The sequence below is a fragment of the Lemur catta genome, chromosome 14 (genome assembly GCF_020740605.2).
Source record: "Lemur catta isolate mLemCat1 chromosome 14, mLemCat1.pri, whole genome shotgun sequence".
In the NCBI taxonomy this organism is placed as follows: Eukaryota; Metazoa; Chordata; class Mammalia; order Primates; family Lemuridae; genus Lemur; species Lemur catta.
Genome location: NC_059141.1, coordinates 40,505,671 through 40,524,753, shown reverse-complemented (window position 1 = coordinate 40,524,753; position 19,083 = coordinate 40,505,671). Strand labels below are relative to the sequence as shown.

General features: G+C 39.8%; 1 protein-coding gene across 4 annotated transcripts in view; it reads left to right on the top strand.

Moving 5' to 3' along the window:
* ANK3 (ankyrin 3) overlaps nucleotides 1-19,083 on the top strand; it is a 618,703-nt gene that overhangs the window by 427,694 nt on the left and 171,926 nt on the right. For all 4 annotated transcript variants that reach the window (XM_045568777.1, XM_045568776.1, XM_045568774.1 and 1 more), the window contains exon 9: nucleotides 17,297-17,395. In XM_045568777.1, coding sequence (XP_045424733.1) covers nucleotides 17,297-17,395 — 99 coding nt within the window. The remainder of the gene's footprint in view (nucleotides 1-17,296; nucleotides 17,396-19,083) is intronic.

Below are 19,083 nucleotides of genomic sequence, written 5' to 3'. Positions count from 1 at the left end.
GCTTTAAATAAAATACAATAAATCAAAAGAAAGAAAATAAAAACCACTCAGTCCTGTTCTATTTTTGAATGTTTATCCTTACAGAGACCAAACACATGCAAACACTTTTCGTTAATATGCATTTTTTTAAATAGGCTCATGTCCTAGTATAGGCTCAACAATGTTAAAGACGAAGATTTTTTTAAATGGATTATATAAACCTCCTGAATGAAAATGGGAATTTGAGAGCATTAGCAAAGGAATGTGAGTGATGAGAAAGTAGCCCTGTGGCTACTGCATTAACCATATTCTTGTTGCCATGGTGATATTAATGTCCGGGGAGAAAGGAAACCAGGAAGTTTTTGTAAGGGAGGCAGAGCGGAGGAGGATGCATGTTTATTTAGATTTGCTCTTATAAGCCTGCCGTGCAATCTCATCCCTGCCTTCTCCAGTTAATTTCCTGAATGCCACATCAAAGGAGAATCTCCTGTATACATTTCTTATAGAAATATTTTTATCTGAAATCCATTTGTGCATTTGAACTTCAATGGCATCTTACCGTGTGGTATGGGATCTATGTTGTTCCCCACCTGAAGAGGTGAAGTTTCTATGTGCAGCAGCATGGAGTGAAGAAAGGGCTCCTCCTGGACCCCTGGGCCTCTCGTCCTGGCTGTGTCATTGGTCAGTGATGTGGCCCAGGGCAAGTCCCTTCATCACCTGTCCTGTAGTTTTCTTAACAGCCAAATGAGAGAGATGTCGGAAAAGCAACCACAGGCCCTGCCCCTCTGCACCACCGTGAGGGAAGCAGCCTTTGGTTTCCCTTTCCCTTTCACAGCGGCGGGGTGTAGGGCAGTGGCTAAGGCGATCCACGCTGCAGCCAGACTGCTGGAGTCCCACGCGGGCCCTGTGGCTTTCCCTTGTGCTCTTGGGCAAGTTATTTATCCTTCAGCTTCATCATCCATAAAATGGGTCCAATGATAGGAGCTCATGCATAATGTAGTGACAACTGAATGAAATAATGCTTTGAAAGTGCTTAGCACAGTGCTTGAGCCACAACACACAAGCAAGGGCTCTAGACATGGTGTTGGTGGCAGTTGTTACCTCTCATCCAGGAGGGGACCCACTCATCACAAGGCACCTTCCCCCATAAAACATGGCCCAGGTCAAGCAGGTAGCATCACGGCAGCTCTCTATAGCGTTTCTGGGCGTAGTCAGAAATGCAGCTCCCCAGAATGTTTCAGCTCTGTTACTTGCAGTGCAGTCTGCCAGCATGAGGTCAGCCCTTAAGAAACTATTAATATGACCTCGTTTGAGACAGTAAGAACTTAAAAAATCATAGAAATTGGAAGGCACAGCTTTCTCTTTCTTTCACTTTTCCGCCTTGAATATGTGCCCTGCCTCTTGCAGTGCTGCTCTAGCACTGTGGCTCTGAGAACATTTTTAAATGACCCAAATAAATCCCGTTTTGGAATTCTGTGAAATAAAGTTCTATTAAGGTAGGAGTTGGCAGAGCTTGCTTTACTCATTTGCACTTTAAAAGAGAATTATTCATTAGCTGTAGAATTTTCGTTCCCTCCATTGAGTACAAATAGCAGCAAAGGGGCTGCTGAGCCCCAGACAGGTCCTCTACTGAACATTCTGGCACATGGTCCACTCTCGCTGTCAGCAGAGGGTCCATTTGGATCAGCTCAGATGAACCCTCGTGCCCTCCTTAGGCACCGCTGTCCTTCCATGGCAGTGAAAAAACACTGATCTTCTTCCTCTGCTGGTTTGAAGAACATAAAGGATGGGCAAAGGCCACCTAGAGGGAAGAGGTTAGGGCTTTGAGAACCGGAGGCTGCAGAGGGGGTAAGCCCGTGTGGACAGGAATGATCATTTACCAGCTCTCTCTCAAACTGAAGCAGGAGGTTCCAAAAAAAACAAGTTCAAGTGGGACATCAGCATGGACTAGAATAGTTGGGGGAAAAAAATTGAGAAGCTGGGCTATGGTAGTAACATAGGGATTAGAATCAACTCCAAGAAATGGAAACTGAAGCCCAGGTGCAAGGAAAAGTGAGGCTGGAGACGAGTGGTGAGTGCAGCCTGGGGGAAGGGGGTCCGTGAATGCCAGGCGGGGCTGCCGGCACTGGCTTTGGCCCTGCAGGCAAAAGGGCGTCCTTGCAGGTCTTGGCATGGAGAAGTCACCTGCAACAGTAGTGTCTGAGATCATTAGGACACATATGAAAGGGAACGAGGAGGCTGGGCTTGAGCTGTGGCAGACTCTAATCACATGGGGCAAGAGCTGACAGGAGGAATGCGTCAGACCCCTGGTATGATGCTCTTCTTCTTGGAGATGACTTCTCCAGAGTCCTGCCAGAACCACTGGTTCTCACTGGGGAAAGAGGGAGCATCACTCTCCATAGAAGACCTGGAAATCCGTAGAGGCATTTTGGTTGTCATGGTGGTGGCAGGTATGTGATGGGCGAGGGCCAGGATGGCCCAACCTCCTTCAGTGCATGAGACAGTCCCATGCCAATCACCATGACCCATCCAAATGAAGTGATGCCCCCACTGGGTGGAGCATCTCTTTGCAGCCAAGAAGTGGCATGGTGTGATGTCCCAGGTTGGGGAGGAGGGGCCCAGAAGTTCATGCTTGGTCTGGGATTGCGCTCGGTGGGCATGGAGCAAACCCAGGTGAGCCGCCCCTGCGAGCAGTTGGTCAGGAGACCCCAAGGCTCTGCTCAGAGCTTACCACTGAGCCTTTAAAATAGGAGGTGGAAAAAATTTTCACACAAAATTCAAACTAGTTCAGAGAATAGGTTTCATTTGTTACTGGGTACCAGGGCCTGAAGCAGTCACTCTGTGAGGTATGGCTGTGATGTCCATTTTACACCAGGAAGCAAGAAGTTAAATAAGTTGTCCAAAGCCACACAGCTCTAAAGTGGCGGAGCTTGGGTTAAGACACAGAAAGTAAAACAAGGCAATAAAAAACAATAAATCAAACGAACCACACTCAGACTGTGTAGACTGTGACATCCTAAGCTCAGAGGCAGGCGATGTGGTAGTTGGACTTTGGACTTACCCAGAGTCATCACAAGAGAACCAGAGCTGAGAGCAGCCTCTCTGTGTCCCAGCCGGTGATTCATTCTCTGCCTGCACCAGGGTTGCAAGATGAATTCAATACATTTTTAATGTATCCCTAATAATCATGCTTTGAAATGGGCTCTTGATATTTAGAAACTCCATGACCTTGTGACTAAAACAAGTGATACACATTTCCTGGTAAGAAATGCAAGGCAGGCTTGCCTTTACAAGGAGTGCAGCCCCCCTGAAATTAAAAATTAAAAATGTTGTAATTGTTTCTAAGTCAGGGCCTCTCAGCCAACTTTTCCTAGTTTTTTTCAGCCAGTTTTTCCCTTAGATTCTGACTCATGAAGTCTACAGGGGGGACTTGCAATTTGTGTTTTTAACAAGTTCCTCAGGTGATTTTTCTGATCAGGCAAGATTAGAAAATATTGACCAAGGGCCATGTTGTGAAAATCTTTCTCTGCATAAATTGTCCAAAGGTGAGTCATAGAAGTCTTAAAAAAGAATCATTTGCTCATAACAATTATTTTTATGTTGATAACCCCTTAATAATATTCCCTCGAATTTACATTATATTTTACAGTTTACAAAATACATTTGTGTCCAGTACATCATTTGAAATTCACAAGAATAGACATTTTTACAGATGAATAAATGGAAGTTCTGAGGAGTTATTTGGCCCTGATCCTACTGAGAGCGGCAGAACAGGGATTTGAATCCAGACCTTGTAATGCATTTTTGCACACCTCGGCGCGTGACGTCAGAGCTGGCGGGTGGCGCTGGGTTGGCAGGAGAGACAGCACAGTGCTCAGTGAATGGCCTCTGTGCTCGAAGGCTGAGGATGGTGTGTTGGCCACTGGGGGTAGCTGGGTCCCTGGAGAAGTGCGCTGCACACACAAAAAGCAATTGGCACTGGATTGATTTCGTTATTTCCAAATCATCTTTCTTTAGAAACTTCAAAGACATTGTGTTCATTTCTTGACATGTTTGAAACTTCAGCAGGCATCTAATTTATCCAAAGACCAAATGAGGGCAAGATACCTGATTAAGAGTTTCAAGTGAACTGACATCTCAAAAGCCTGCAAGAGTGATTTACTTTCTGGAGGGGAAAGAAAAATATTCAACACAGAAATTAATTTAGTTCCAGGTTTATCAGAAGTGATATAGGAGGGTGGAAATTTTATAATTGTAAAGCCTCTTAATATTTTTGATGGTAGAATGTTAGGAAGAGGGGTGGAATTTTTTATTGAAATTACAGCATTCATTAGAAACGTTACAGGAAATCTAACATCATTGGATGGACTCATTTCAAATAATTTAAAATTTTAAAATAACTTTCTCAATGTATACGAAGCAATTAATTACTTTATAATTGAGTTTTAAATTACCCTTTTGGGTCAATTACTATATGTCTCCCTACTCATAGGTATTTCTAGCTGGGAGGGGCTTTCTTTACTATAACACAGATAGCAGGCTACTTGTGACTGACCTTTAATGATGACACCTTGAGGCTGGGTGCGGTGGCTGACGCCTGTAATCCTAGCACTGTGGGAAGCAGAGGTGGGAGGATTGCTTGAGGCCAGGAGTTCAAGACCAGCCTGAACAAAAGCAAGATCCCGTATCTACTAAAAATAGAAAAATTACCTGGAAATGGTGATGCACACCTGTAGCCCCAGCTCCTTGGGAGGCTGAGGCAGAATCATCTGAGTCCAGGAGTCTGAGGTTGCAGTGAGCTATGATGTCACCACTGCACTCTAGCTGGGGTGACAGAGCAAGACTATGTCTCAAAAAAAAAAAAAAAGAAAAAGAAAAAATAGTGACAGCTTTAAAGAAATATAAAGAAAGCTATGGTTCTTCTTATTTAAAATGAAAGAGTTGAACTAGCCACTTGTTTAGCCATTGAATGTTGTTATTAGCATTTAGCCGAGCATGGTGGCTCACGCCTGTAATCCCAGAACTTTGGGAGGCGGAGGCGGGAGGATCCCTTGACACCAGCCTGGGAAACATAGCGAGACCATATCTCTAAAAAACAATTAAAAATAAAAAAATAAATTTAAAAAGCATTGAATATGCTGTTTCTTTTTGGTTGGAAATTGTATGTCAGCCAGCATTTTCTGTGTAGAGACTATGCTGCTTGAATACAGAGCTTGAGCTGATGTTTGCCCAAGTTAGGAAGAGACTCACTATCAGGATGTACTTTTTCTTCTGTGACCCACTGGAAAGAGGCAGCACGGCTTTTGGAATCAGACAATTCAAGTTCAAATTTCAGCTCTGGCATTTTCTAGCCATGTGACCTGTAACCCCTTCCAGCTTCACATTGCTCACCTGTGAATTTGAGTTAATAGCACCTATTTTATAGGTTGTTATGGAAATGAAATGAGATGATGCATGTCTCATAGGGCGGGCGCAAAGTAGAAGCCCTATAATCAGTTGTTTTATTCCATTTTAATTACATTTGTTCTCATGTAAAACAAATAGTTGCTTGGTCTAAATCAGTAGGTGTCATTTTTTTTTTTTTTTTTAGCAGAACTCTTTTTTTCCTAACAAATTCTTACAGGATAAAAAGACATTTACTATTTCAATCTTCAGTGCCCCAAAACTCCTCGTTGTTTATGGAATTATGGAAACCCTGAAATGTATACTGAAAAAATATATTTAAAAAGCTTATACGGAATAGCTTTTAAGATGGCTACTATTTAAAAAATCCAGAAAATAACCAATCTTGGCAAGGATATGAAGATAGGAGAACTTGTGCACTGTGGATGGGAATATAAATTCATACAGCCACAGTGAAAACAGTTTGGCATTTCCTCAGAAAACTAAATACAGTTACCATATGATCCAGCAATTTCACTTCTGGGTTGAATTAAACCCAAAAGAATTGAAAGCAGGGTCTCAAGAGATACTTGTACAGCCATGTTCATAGCAGCACTATTCGCAGTAGACAAAAGGTGAAAGCAACCCGAGTGTCCATCAGCGGATGAATGGATGTTTATCCATTCACAAAATGTGGCGTATACATACATTGGAATATTACCCAACCTTAAAAAGGGAGGAAATTTTGACACATGCTACAACATGGATGAAGCTTAAGGACATTATGCTAAGTAAAATAAACGAGTCACAAAAAGACAGATACCATGATTACGCTTATATCAGGTAACTAGAGTAGTCAGATTCATAGATACCTAAGTGGAATGGTGGTTGTCATGGGCTGGGGGGAAAGGAAAAGGGGGAGTGGCTTAATGGGTATAAAGTTTTCATTTTTCAAGATAAGAAGAGTTTTGGAGACTGGTTGCAGAGCAATGTGAATATTTTGAACCATACTGAACTATATATACACTTAAAAATGGTTAAGATGGAAGTTTTATGTGTACTTTACCATCATTTAATTTTTTTTTCAATTTTAAAGCATATATTGAAAACATGGGACTAGATATCTCCAAAGACCCAGTCACCTGTAACATCCAATGATGCAAAGGTAGACAAAGTTTCTAACTGAGGGAAGAGATCCAAGATCAGCTGCCGTTCCAATCTTTCTGCCCCTCTGGCAACAGATGGGACAGTGTGTTACTGGCTGGGGGTGCGGGAGGGGTGTGCATGAGAGAAGCAAGTGTGGCATATTTACTTTAAATATAGTCTGCCTTGCCCCCACTAAATCATTTAGAACCAGAGGAAGCCTTGAGGATGCCTTTTCTAAATTGTTGATGAGCCATCCTCTGTTAATTTAAGTGGAAGACTCTGACAGTATTAACAATAAAAAGCTTCATATTATCCTTAGAAGAAAATAAATAAATCTCTTGAGTTATTTACAGCAGAACAGATCCAAACATTCAGAGCCTGATTTCACAACAAACATCAAATATCCAAGCATTTGCTGCTACTTCTCCCAGAGGCTGGCGCTATCAGGTGTTTTATCAAATGAGATTTAGTTGGTCTCCCTGAGAGAGGAGTGAGGTTGGGGAAGTGTCATTGGCCTCAGTATCTTCAGCGTCAATCTCAGGAAGGCCAGTGTGGACTTAATCTCCTTATCCGGAAAGCACACAGGGACTGGTGTAGAACAAAGCAGTTAACAAAACCGGAGAAGAAAAAAAGACTTTGCCTAAGAAGACCTATTTCATTTAATTAAAGCCTCATGAAGGGGGGTGGGGGGGGTAAGGGCACTATATGTAACCTAAACTTTTGTACCCCCACAATATGCTGAAATAATTAAAAAAAGGTATGATACATTAAAAAAAAAAGCCTCATGAAGAAAGAAAATGGACTTTTACCAACAGTGGAGCTCATCTTAATAACAAGCACTGTAGCAAAAGGGAAGTTTCTGAGTTTATTTTATGCTTACATTACTAATAATAGATCCTCTAAGTTGAATTTTTTTTAAATAAATAGTCTTGCTTATATGTCAGACTGTGAAGGATGGAGTGTTTTCTTGCCAGTATATTCAATTGTTGGAAGTTTTTCTAGGTATATCCTTAAAATCTCAAATCCTTATCCTTGAAAGTCTCATTTTTGCATATATTTTATGGGCTTCTTAAGGCATTAAAAAGTTAGGCATTCTCATACAAAGAAATGAAGTACTGATACATACTACAACATGGGTGGACTTTGAAAACATTATGCTAAGTGAGAGAAGCCAGTCACAAAAGGCACAACATATCATATGATCCTATTTCTATGGAAGGTCCAGAATAGGCGAATCCACAGAGACAAAAAGTAGATTAGTAGTTAACAGGAGCTTGGGAGACAGAGGAATGGAAAGTGACCACCTAATGGTATGGGATTCCTTTTTGGAGATGATAAAAATGTTCTAGAATTAGATCTTGGTGGTAGTTGCACATCCTTGTGAATATAGTTTTAAAGTGACTGAATTGTATACTTTAAAATGGTGAATTTTATGATACGTAATTCATCCCAATAAAGCCATTATAAAAATAAACTATTAGGGAAGACTTTCAGTGGAAAAAAATAAAAATTTACAAAAAAGTATGTTTTCATACTCAAGAAAATTAAAGAAGACAGGAATTCAGTTCTTTATTTTTCTTCATGGTATCAAAATCTGCGACTGTTAAATATTACTTATCAAACATTTATTGATTATTTGCTCTGTGCGTGGGGATTAATAGATACATCCTCTCCTCTTAGAGGCTAAATGACTTTCAAAAGATATATATCTATGGGGTGAACAAGGACAGTAGGAATCCTTGCTTAAATGCCTTCCTGTACTTTCTCTGGGAACCTACTTACCAATCATTTTTCAGTTTCTATTTATTCTAGGAATAGTGCTAAAGTATAAGAGAATAGAATGAGAAAACAAAAACTTCTTAAAATATGTATGTTTTAAATGCACATCATTAACACATTGAAATCTTGATCTTCAGACATCTTGTTTTGCCACTTTGACTAACTTGTTTTAATCAGAGTAGTAACTCAGAGGCAAAAATTATGACAAGTGGTAAGAATTAGCAGAAGATACTGGATTCCCTCTTAACATTCCATTGTTTTAGTATTTGTCTTCATTGAGAGCATGTCAAGGAACCAAACTAAAATAGTCATATGATTCAATCTTTCATTATCTAGAAGATTTTGAGTGATATTATCCACCTACTCTTCCCTTAGTGATAAACTCTCCCAGACATTTTTAAAGAAAAGGAGAGCCCTGAGTGAAGGGGGAGAGACCAGTAATCCACAGCCCTTTATATATTTAAATGAAAGTAAAAGTCTGCCATTTGCCACAAGCAAGGTAGGAAATGACTCTGGTTTCACTTTGGGGAGTTGCAAGAGCATGCCAGCTCATGTCTGTCTTTCTCATAAATCCAACAGCTGCATCAGGGAGGCCCCACTCTGATGACCTTATCTAATCCTAAATATTGCCCAAGGGCCCCACCTGCAAATTCCATCAACATATGAATTGGGGGGGGGCGGTAAATTCCTTTTTTTTTTCTTGAGACAGAGTCTCACTCTGTTGCTGGGGTGAGTGCTGTGGCATCAGCCTAGCTCATAGCAACCTCAAACTCCTGAGCTCAAGCCATCCTCCTGCCTCAGCCTCCCAAGTAGCTGGGACTACAGGAACACACCACTATGCCCGGCTAATTTTTTCTATTTTTAGTAGAGATGGGATCTCACTCTTGCTCAGGCTGGTCCCAAACTCCTGAGCTCAAGCGATCCTCCTGCCTTGGCTGCCCAGAGTGCTAGGATTACAGGTGTGAGCCACTGTGCCCGGCCTAGGGAGTAAATTTCCAACACTTGAGATTTGGAGAAAATATTCAAGCCATGGCATCTAGGATATGGGTATCTTTATTAGCCCAATTTTACAGATAAGAAGTCTGTGATACAGAGAATGTAAGTAATCTTACCTAAGGTTATGTAACTAGTATGGGCAGGCCTGGAATTTGAACCTAAGCAATCTAGCCTTTAACCACCGGACTGCACTGCCACAATGCAGTCTTTCTCTCTTAGCACACTGTTAGGTGCTCCAAAAACACTGTAATAGTAAAGATCAGTTATAGGTTGGTACCTCTCAGAAGTCAGGGGGACAGCATGGTCTGGTCTAGTAAAGGAAGTGTGAACTTGGGATCAGACAAATTATGGCAGCTTTGTGACCTTTAGCAAGTTGTTTTGATTTAGGGATCTCGTTAATATTTTCTTCATTTGTAAACTAAAGAGAAATGTTTGATAGCATCTCATTCTAGGGTTGTTGTGTGGATTAAATGAGACAAAAGATACGGAATGCCTGTGAATTTTCTTCCTCCTTTTGATGTGAATTATCTCCTATCTGCTCTTGACAGCCCTATGATGGAGGCAGTGGAGGCCTTGCATCCATTGCACAGATGAGAAAATAAGGTCATTAAAGACAAGGCACATTCCCAGGATCATCTGTCAGGAAAGTGGGTGTGGAAGAGTGAGAATTGAGGCCTGGTCTTGTCGTTCCCAGTAAAATGTGCTTCCCACTGGATGTTCGCCAAGACATGGGGTTGAAATAAAGCTATCTTCCCACCCCAGCTCATTATTAAAAACCTTCTGTGTATTTCTAAGCCAATTTTAAAGTTTTGGAAATACTATAAAAATCAATCTTTATTTTTGGAGTTAGATCTTACCCTAGTGATTATTCTAAAATATAATATAATATAACATAATACCATACATTACTATAGTCTTCTATAATACCAGAAGAATATGATGAAATTGTAGGAATATATTGAATTTGTACAAATCTTAAGACAGCTTGTTCTGCATGATATGCTTCTTCTTTTCCTAAAAATAGAAAGCAAAACCTATTCTTAATTGGGATTTTACCTCCTAACTTCAGTGGTTAGTGCCAGTGGTTATAGATGAAAAACCTTATCTAGATATCAAGATGGAAGGAGATTACTATAGAAGAAAATGAATAGACTAGAGGCAGAGGGAGGAGGGCTAGAAATCACACTGTATGTGAGAACACAAATCCACACATGAGAGCAGCGGTCTCCAACCTTTTAGATACCAGGGACTGGTTTTGTGGAAGACACTTTTCCCAGGGGGGTGGGGAAGGGGGGGCGTTGCCACCTGGGCTCCAGCTCAGATCATCTGGCCTTGGATTCTCATGGGGAGAACTAAGCCCGGATCCCTCACATGTGCAGTTTGCAGTGGGGTTCAGGCTCCTGTGAGGGTCTGGTGCCAGAGCTGATCTGATGGGGGGCGGGGCTTGGGCGGTGATGCGAGCTATGGGGAGCGGCTGTGGGTGCAGGTGGGGCTTGGCTTGCTCGCCCACCGCCCACCGCCTGCCTCCTGTTGTGCAGCCGGGCTCCTGGCGGGCAGCGGTGGTGCCGGTCTGTGGCGGCCCTGGGGTTGGGAACCTCAGCATTAGAGGATACAGCAACGATCCATGTTGTTTTGTTAAGTACTTAATTAGTTTATTGGCCCAGAAATTTGAGAGAATTAAACTTGCTGTGTACTGTAATTTTGTTTGGTCAAAATTCTGCATATTTATCCAGCTCCTGTTAATGCTTTGTATAAATATTTGTATAGCCAGTTCCCTTCATGGTTGATGGTAAAATGTAGGTGTGTGTATATATGTGATTGGTTTTTTGTCTTTATCTACCATCTTTCAAAAAGGATTGAGGAGAAGTAAATACTAGAGAAAGAAGGCGCTGGCTAATCCTATTATATTTAAGTTTTTTAGAGTGAACAAATACTATGTTGAATAGCTGGATGGAAAAGTTAAGTTAAACAAGATGCTATTGTGCAGGCAATGAAAATGGTGGTTTTAAAATAAGCCCAAGGAGTTAGTGAAATGGGAGGGGTTATACTCGGAACTGACAAACCTGGGGTCTTGGCCAGGCTCCAAGCTCTGTGACTCCAGGTAAGTCACTAAGCCTCCCTGGTCTCTTCCTTATCTATAAAATGAGTGATTAGACTGAATGAACTCAGAGAGGACATTGTCAGTTAAAACACAAAGACTTCCCAAATGCTAATGTATTCTGTAACATTTTAAATGCACTAGAAAAATTTTCTTCAGTACAAGAAAAAACATTTTATTAAGAAAATAAGTTATACAAAATTAGAGTAGTATCTACTTTTGTATACATTAATTTAGGTCAGATTCAAAACTCTAGGTTGAATTTGGTTTTATCCAAGTTTTAATTCAGGCTTCTTCTCAAAAAGAGCATATAGATCTTTAACTCTAGCCATATTTAATTTTCTACTTTAATGGGAAACAGTTAGTAATATAACTTTAGGTACAGGATATCTTCAAGGCTTAACAGGTTCCTTCCAAGTTCACATATCAGGGAAGTTCATTAGTAGGTTAAAGCTCTCTGTGGCTACCAGAGTGTAAAGCACAGATGGTAGGAGCTGAGACAGATAGTCATGGTGAGCTGCAAATTAGGCAATATTAAAACACAGCCATTTGTTCACTGTATACTGTGCAAATGTACATAGTGGAAATTTTTTTTAAAGTATAAAGAAGGAAAAAGTCATTTGTAATCTCATCACTGAGAGAAATTGTTAACATTTGTATCAATATATAACCTTTTTAGAATGTGTGTGTATAATATATATCATATATAATCATATTTATATTTATGTATAAAAATTTGAGCATATTTTTCATACTGTTTTATATCTTGTTTTATTTAATAATATATCATATTATCCATGTCATTGATTTATCAGTCTACCTTCAAATATATATTACTTTACATATAAGAGCCTGACAGCAATATTGTTCCAGTTCCTACCTCCCATTTATGTACAATTGTCCTGCATTTTACTTTTGCATATAGTATAGACCCCACAATTCATTGTTATTATTTTTACTTTGGACCATCAATTATCTCTTATATTTACCTTCATTTTTACCATGTCTAGAGCCCTTCATTTCTTTATGTAGGTCTAAACTTCTGTTTGCTATCATATTCCTACTGTCTAAAGAACTTCCTTTAACATTTTTTGTATTGCAAGTATGCTGATAATGAGTTCTCTCAGCTTTTATATATCTTAAAAGGCCTTTGTTACTCCCTGATTAATATTTTCACTGGGTATAGAATTCTCATTTGGTAGTTGTTTGCTTTCAATATTTAAAGATAACATTTCTTTGTTTTCTGGATTGCGTAATTTCTGATGAGTAGTCTACTATACTTATTATCCTTGTTCTCTATTTGAAATGTGTTTTCCCCCCTCTGGCTACCATCAGGTTTTTGTGTTTGTTTTTTTTTTCTTTCATTTTCAGCAGTTTGATGTGTCTATTTGTGGAATTTGTTTATCTTGCTTTGTGTCCCCTGAGCTTCCTGGATTTGTGGCTTTATGTCTTTCATTATTTCAAGAAAATTCTTGACCATTATCTCTTCAAATATTTTTTCTGTCCTATTCTGTCTCTTCTCCTTTTGCAGCTCTAATCAGCTGTTTTATATTGTCCCACAGCTCTTGGACGCTCTGTACTTTCTTTTCTACTCTTTTTTTCCTTTTCTTTATGTTTTTAGTTTAGATCATTTATACTGACATGTCTTGAAGTTCAGTGAATCTTTTCTGAGCTGTATGAAGTCTACTGATGAGCCCAACACAGGAATTCATTTCTAGTATTGTGGTTTTCCTTATTAGCTGTTTCCATCTGACTTTCTTAGAAATTCCATGTCTTTGCTGAAATTCCCTGTCTTTGATGTATGTTGTTCAGTTGTGCCCACTAGATAGAATGCTGGATATTGTGTGGAATAGGAGAGACTGAGTTAAATAGTGTTTGTCATCTGGAAATGGGCATACTTTTTCTTCTGTGCTGCAAATGCGAGAGAGGTGGAGCACATTTAGCCAGGAGTTGAGCTGAACTCACATTTTGTTTCAGAGTTCAGATTCCTCTAGAGGAGAATTGCCATTGCCTTGTGCTTAGGGTGGAGGCTGGGGAGTCAGAGAATTTTGCTTCGTGTTAGTGCTCCACCCTCAGCTTTCTCTGCACACCTGCAGCACAAAAGGAGATCTCTCACCATCCTCCTGCATCCTCTCCTCCATCCTCTATGGTTACAGCGTTGAAGGCTCTTCATATAAACTGCCAAACTTCATCCTAGCAAGCATGTACAAATTTACATTTCCCGAGCAGCAAATGAAGGTTCTCTCATACAAGGCTTTTTGTCTCTAGTATCAGTGGGCTGTTTTGATATGTTGAGATTCCATAATTCTGTTGCTTGCTTGAACAGCAAAACTGCAGCACCTGGCCTTATGCATAGTAGGGCCTAATACGTTTTTAGTGATTAACTGAGCAATCAAAATATAAATAATCCGTTGAGTGCTCCTAAGGTACCACTTGAATTTTGATGTGTTCCTAGTTGGCAGGAGCAGCCACTACGTGATTCAGGAATTAAAAATCTTGCATTTTAGTCAGAAGCTCCATTTGTCAGAGATGAGAAGCAATAGTCTTTAGACAGAGGCATTCTGATCCCTGCTTGAAAAATACCACAGCCCGAGGGTCTGGAAACCTGAATTCTCATCCTGATTCTGCCTCTAATTAGCTATTTCTTAATTTGCAAATTACCAGCTTTCTGCCTCACTTTCTTTATCAAATGGGGTTAATGATATTTATCCTATTTCACTGGATTGTTGTGAGGATAAAATGAAACTACAGGAGCGTAAGCCCTTTAGAAGAGTGTTTAAGTGGTATAAAAATATAAAGTATTCCTCTAGGAAGGGTCAGACAGGTGTAGAAAAATGTGGGAGTTAGAAATTCAAGGCACCTCCTTGACATCTACACGTCCACAGTACGAGAGAGTGCATGAATATGGAGGAGAACAAAATTAGAAATAGACTTCTTCCTCGTGCTAAAATTAGCCTGTTGGTGGTAAAGGTTAATTAAGTCTTTCTCAACCAACGAGGGTACATTTTTAAAGGGAAAGCATGCAAGCCCTTACTCACCCTGGGAAGTGATGACGTCTTTGTGTCACATCCCACTTGGGGCTCAGTGAGGCTCCTGCTGCACTCTGTTTCCTGTATTTCTAACCTGACCCTCTACCTGCTGTCTCAGGCGAGCGTCCATTCATTCTGCTGCTTGGGTCATTAGAGCAACATACACTTGCTCTCAGAAAACAGAGACAGCCAAGACCAACTTACAGGTCACCACGAAGTGCATTTCCTTCTGTCAGCTTTCACTGAGTAGTCCACACGAAGGAAGACCAAAGCACACACAATGCACAGCACATAGTTTCATTTCCTCTGGTATAAACCGTTACACTCAGTTGAAATCTTCAGCTACAAGCCCGTAGGTCTAGAGCAGGGGTCAGCAAATGTATTTCTGCAGGCCAAATCTAGCCTACTGCCTGTTTTTGGAAATAAAGTTTTATTAGAGCACAACCACTCCTGTTTCTTTACATTCGGTGTGTGGCTATGACTGCTTTTGTGCCACAATGGCAGAATTGAGTAGATGCTACATAGGCTGTACGCCCTGCAAAGCAGAAAATATTGGCCATCTCGTCCTTTGCAGAAAAAGTTTGCCTACCTCTGGTCTACAGAAGTGACATTAGCCCTGTTTACTCCCTACCAGCGTTACTAAGACTGATTTGTTTTACTCAGGTCTCTTTCTTCTTTCATTTAAGATTTATATTTTAGCATCTAAGAATAATGAGATACACTGTACAGTCTTTCTATTTGTGGGAGAATGTACAATCATTAAGAGCATCTAATTAGGAAAGCTTACAGAAAATACAAGGGAGAAAAGACATGTAAAAAAATAAACCCATGAGTATGTAATCAGTCCAACCCAGATTGTGGAAAAGTCTACACAATAAATTACCCTTTTTTTTTCCTAATAAATAAATGGACATGGAAAGGAAAAGTGGGGCAGGGGAGATTAAAAGAGACTTTAGGGAACTTTTAACCAAATGCAGTATGTGGACCTTCTAATTTGAACAGACCAACTGAGATAGTTGGAGATAATGGGAGAATTTGAATATGGATGAGGTCTTGAGTGCTATAAAGGAATTATTTTTACTTTCTTAGTTATGATAATGGTATTGTGATTTTTTTCAAAACATCCTGATCTGTTTGAGATAATTAAATTGCACTACTTATGGGTGAAATAATGTGATGCCTGGGATTTTCATTTTCCTCTTCTTAATCTCTTTTAGCAAGACAAAAACAGTAAGGGGTATAGAAAAAATAATAATTGGCAAAAGGTTGATACTTACTGAACCAAGGTAAGGAGTACCAGAAGTTCATTATGCTTTTTTCTCAAACTTTGCGTATATAGGAATTTTTCATAATAAGGTATTTTTTAAAATCATGCATTTAAGGTAGGAGGTGATGGGAGAAAAAAATTTAAAAAAAGAAAAAAATTAAATAAAACTATGCATTTAAGAGTCTAAATGTTTGAGTTTAATCCTTCCCTCCGAACCATAGTTCTATGTAAAAATTAAAAAAAAAAAAGTTGAATCCTGGTTCTGTCAGCTGTTTTGCCATCTGTAAAATGGGGATTGTCCTTTACATTATATATGGCATTATGAGGATTATGAAAATTAGATAGTATAGAGTTTAGCACAGTCCCTGACATGTAGGAAGTGTTCAATACCTGGTAGCTACCATATTGTATCTGTTAACATATGATAAATATATAATCCCTGTGAGCCTAGTTCATTTATGATATAATTGACCCTTTGTGAATAACAGGCCCACATTGTTGCTACACAAGAATAAGAAACAAAAATAGGAATTTTTTTTCAATATATGCATACATTTGCTTGACAGTCTGGAAACAATCATAGCACCTGTGAGATGCATGGAGAAAATCACCATGGCAGCTCAACATCGAAATCAAGGAGAACACACAATTAGAATTTCAGATTGTCCTAATAACCTGGCTGTTCTATGAGAGCAGTTTTAAAATAAAAATCATAGTTTTCTATGAGATTGCTAACAAATGCCTGTAAACACATTTAAGTACCGGGGGCATGGGCAGTCATGTGAGTATGTATAGAACTGACATATTTTCCAGTTTGAGTTCTGTCATCTTTCCTTGACAACCTGACGCCCCTACTGGACCTAGGAGGAGTTCTGAGCCATGTGACACTCCTTGATCTCAGTCTGGACTGATTTAATCAGCCACTTGTTAAGTCAACCACTCATTAGCCGTTATGTATTACACAAATGTGCATACAGGGAAACACATTGACTTAAAGATGCAGGATTTTTTTTTTTTTTTTTTTTGAGACAGAGTCTCACTTTGTTGCCCAGGCTAGAGTGAGTGCCGTGGCGTCAGTCTAGCTCACAGCAACCTCAAACTCCTGGGCTCAAGCGATCCTCCTGCCTCAGCCTCCCGAGTAGCTGGGACTACAGGCATGCGCCACCATGCCAGGCTAATTTTTTCTATATATATTTTTAGTTGTCCAGATAATTTTTATTTCTATTTTTAGTAGAGACGGGGTCTCACTCAGGCTGGTCTCGAACTCCTGACCTCGAGCGATCCACCTGCCTCGGCCTCCCAGAGGGCTAGAATTACAGGCGTGAGCCACCGCACCCGGCCAAGATGCAGGATTTTTGAGCAAAAAATCATTTCATCCATCAGTCACCTCAAGTGATAAATAAACCTGGACCCTGCCCCACAGCCTGTCTCCCTTAAAATTAATCCCTTTTTTGAGTCTTCTTCTGAAGAAAATTACTGTCAAAGAGAAATGTTGGGAAGCATAACTGTTCATAAAGGATGTTTAGAAAGAAGAAGAACAGGGGTATAATGGGAGAAGTTTAGGAGGCAATGCTTTGGTTAAACCAAGGATACTAAAACTTTTTTTTTTTTCTTCCACAGAATGACATCACTCCTTTGCATGTTGCATCAAAAAGAGGCAATGCAAATATGGTAAAACTATTGCTTGATCGAGGAGCTAAAATCGATGCCAAAACCAGGGTAAGAATATAACTTACATACATGCTTATACTTATTTTCAGCAAATAGGAATACTTCTCTGAATACCTTTGAACTGGTTCAAAAATGGCTTTATTTTTGTTTCATTTATTGTAGTCTCTTGGAAAATGACTGCTACATTTATTCTTCTTAAGATGGGCTGGGCATGCTGGTGTATACCTGTAGTCCCAGCTACTCAGCAGGCTAAGACAGGATGATCACTTGAGCCCAGGGGTTCAGGGCTAGAGTGTGCTGTGATTGCCCCTGTGAATAGCCACTGCACTCCAGCCTGGGCAATACAGTGAGACCCCATCTCTGAAAAAAAAAAAAAGGGATGACCATATTATATATTTTTGGGCTTTTGTCCAGGCCATGAATATATATACATTTATACATATATGTATATATTTAATACATGTTTAAACAGTGCTGGGTTTAATTATAAAAACAAGGTCTAAGATCTAGAGTTTTCACTGAGTTAAACTCTGCAAGTTGAGCTATTCAGTAAGTTTGATATTACAACCGACAGTTATTCTATTTAAAAACAAATCTGTCTACCCTTGTGCACTGCTGGTAGGAATGAAAAATGTTGTGGCCACTCTGAAAAATGGTATAGAGGTTGCTCAAAAAATTAAAAATAGAACTACTGTATCATCCAACAACATCAGTTCCAAAGGAATTGAAATCAGTATGTTGAAGAAATATCTGCACTTCCATATTCATTGCAGCATTATTCATAACAGCCAAGATGTGGAAACAGCCCAAATGCCCATCAACAAATAAATAAATTAAAAAATGTGGTATATACATACAATGGAATATTATTCAGCCTTAAAAAAGAAAGAAATCTTGTCACATATAGGACATGGATGCATCTTGAGGACATTATGCTGAGTGAAATAAGCCAGTCGCAAAAGAACAAATACCATGTGATTCCACTTACATGAGATGTCTAGAGTAGTGAAAATCGTGACCAGAAAGTAGAATGGTGGTTGCCATTGGCTAGAGGAAGGGGAAATGGGGAGTTGTTATTTAGGTATAGAGTTTCAGTTTTGCAAGATAAAAAAGTTCTAGAGATTTGTTACACAACAGTGTGAATATAGTTAACACTACTAAAGTGTACACTTAAAAATGGTTGTAAGGCCGGGCGCAGTGGCTCACGCCTGTAATCCTAGCACTCTGGGAGGCTGAGGCAGGAGGATCACTCGAGGTCAGGCGTTCGAGACCAGCCTGAGCAAGAGCAAGACCCTGTCTCTACTAAAAATAGAAAGAAATGATCTGGACAGCTAAAAATATATATAGAAAAAAAAATTAGCTGGGCATGGTGGCACATGCCTGTAGTCCCAGCTACTTGGGAGGCTGAGGCAGGAGGATGTCTTGAGCCCAGGAGTTTGAGGTTGCTGTGAGCTAGGCTGATGTCATGGCACTCTAGCATGGGCAATAGAGTCAGACTGTGTCTCAAAAAAAAAAAAAGGTTGTAAGGGTAAAATTTATGTATATTTTACCACAATTAATGTTTTTTTTTTTAATTTAAACCCACAAATCTGCCTAGCTAGGAGTTTATGGCATGTTGCCTATCTGGTGTGATGCATTGTGGGTAGGAAAAAGAATTGAGACTTCAAATCTTGTTTGAATACAGATTGTGCACATAGCTAATTGACTTAGGTAGGCTATTTAACCTTTCTGCTTAT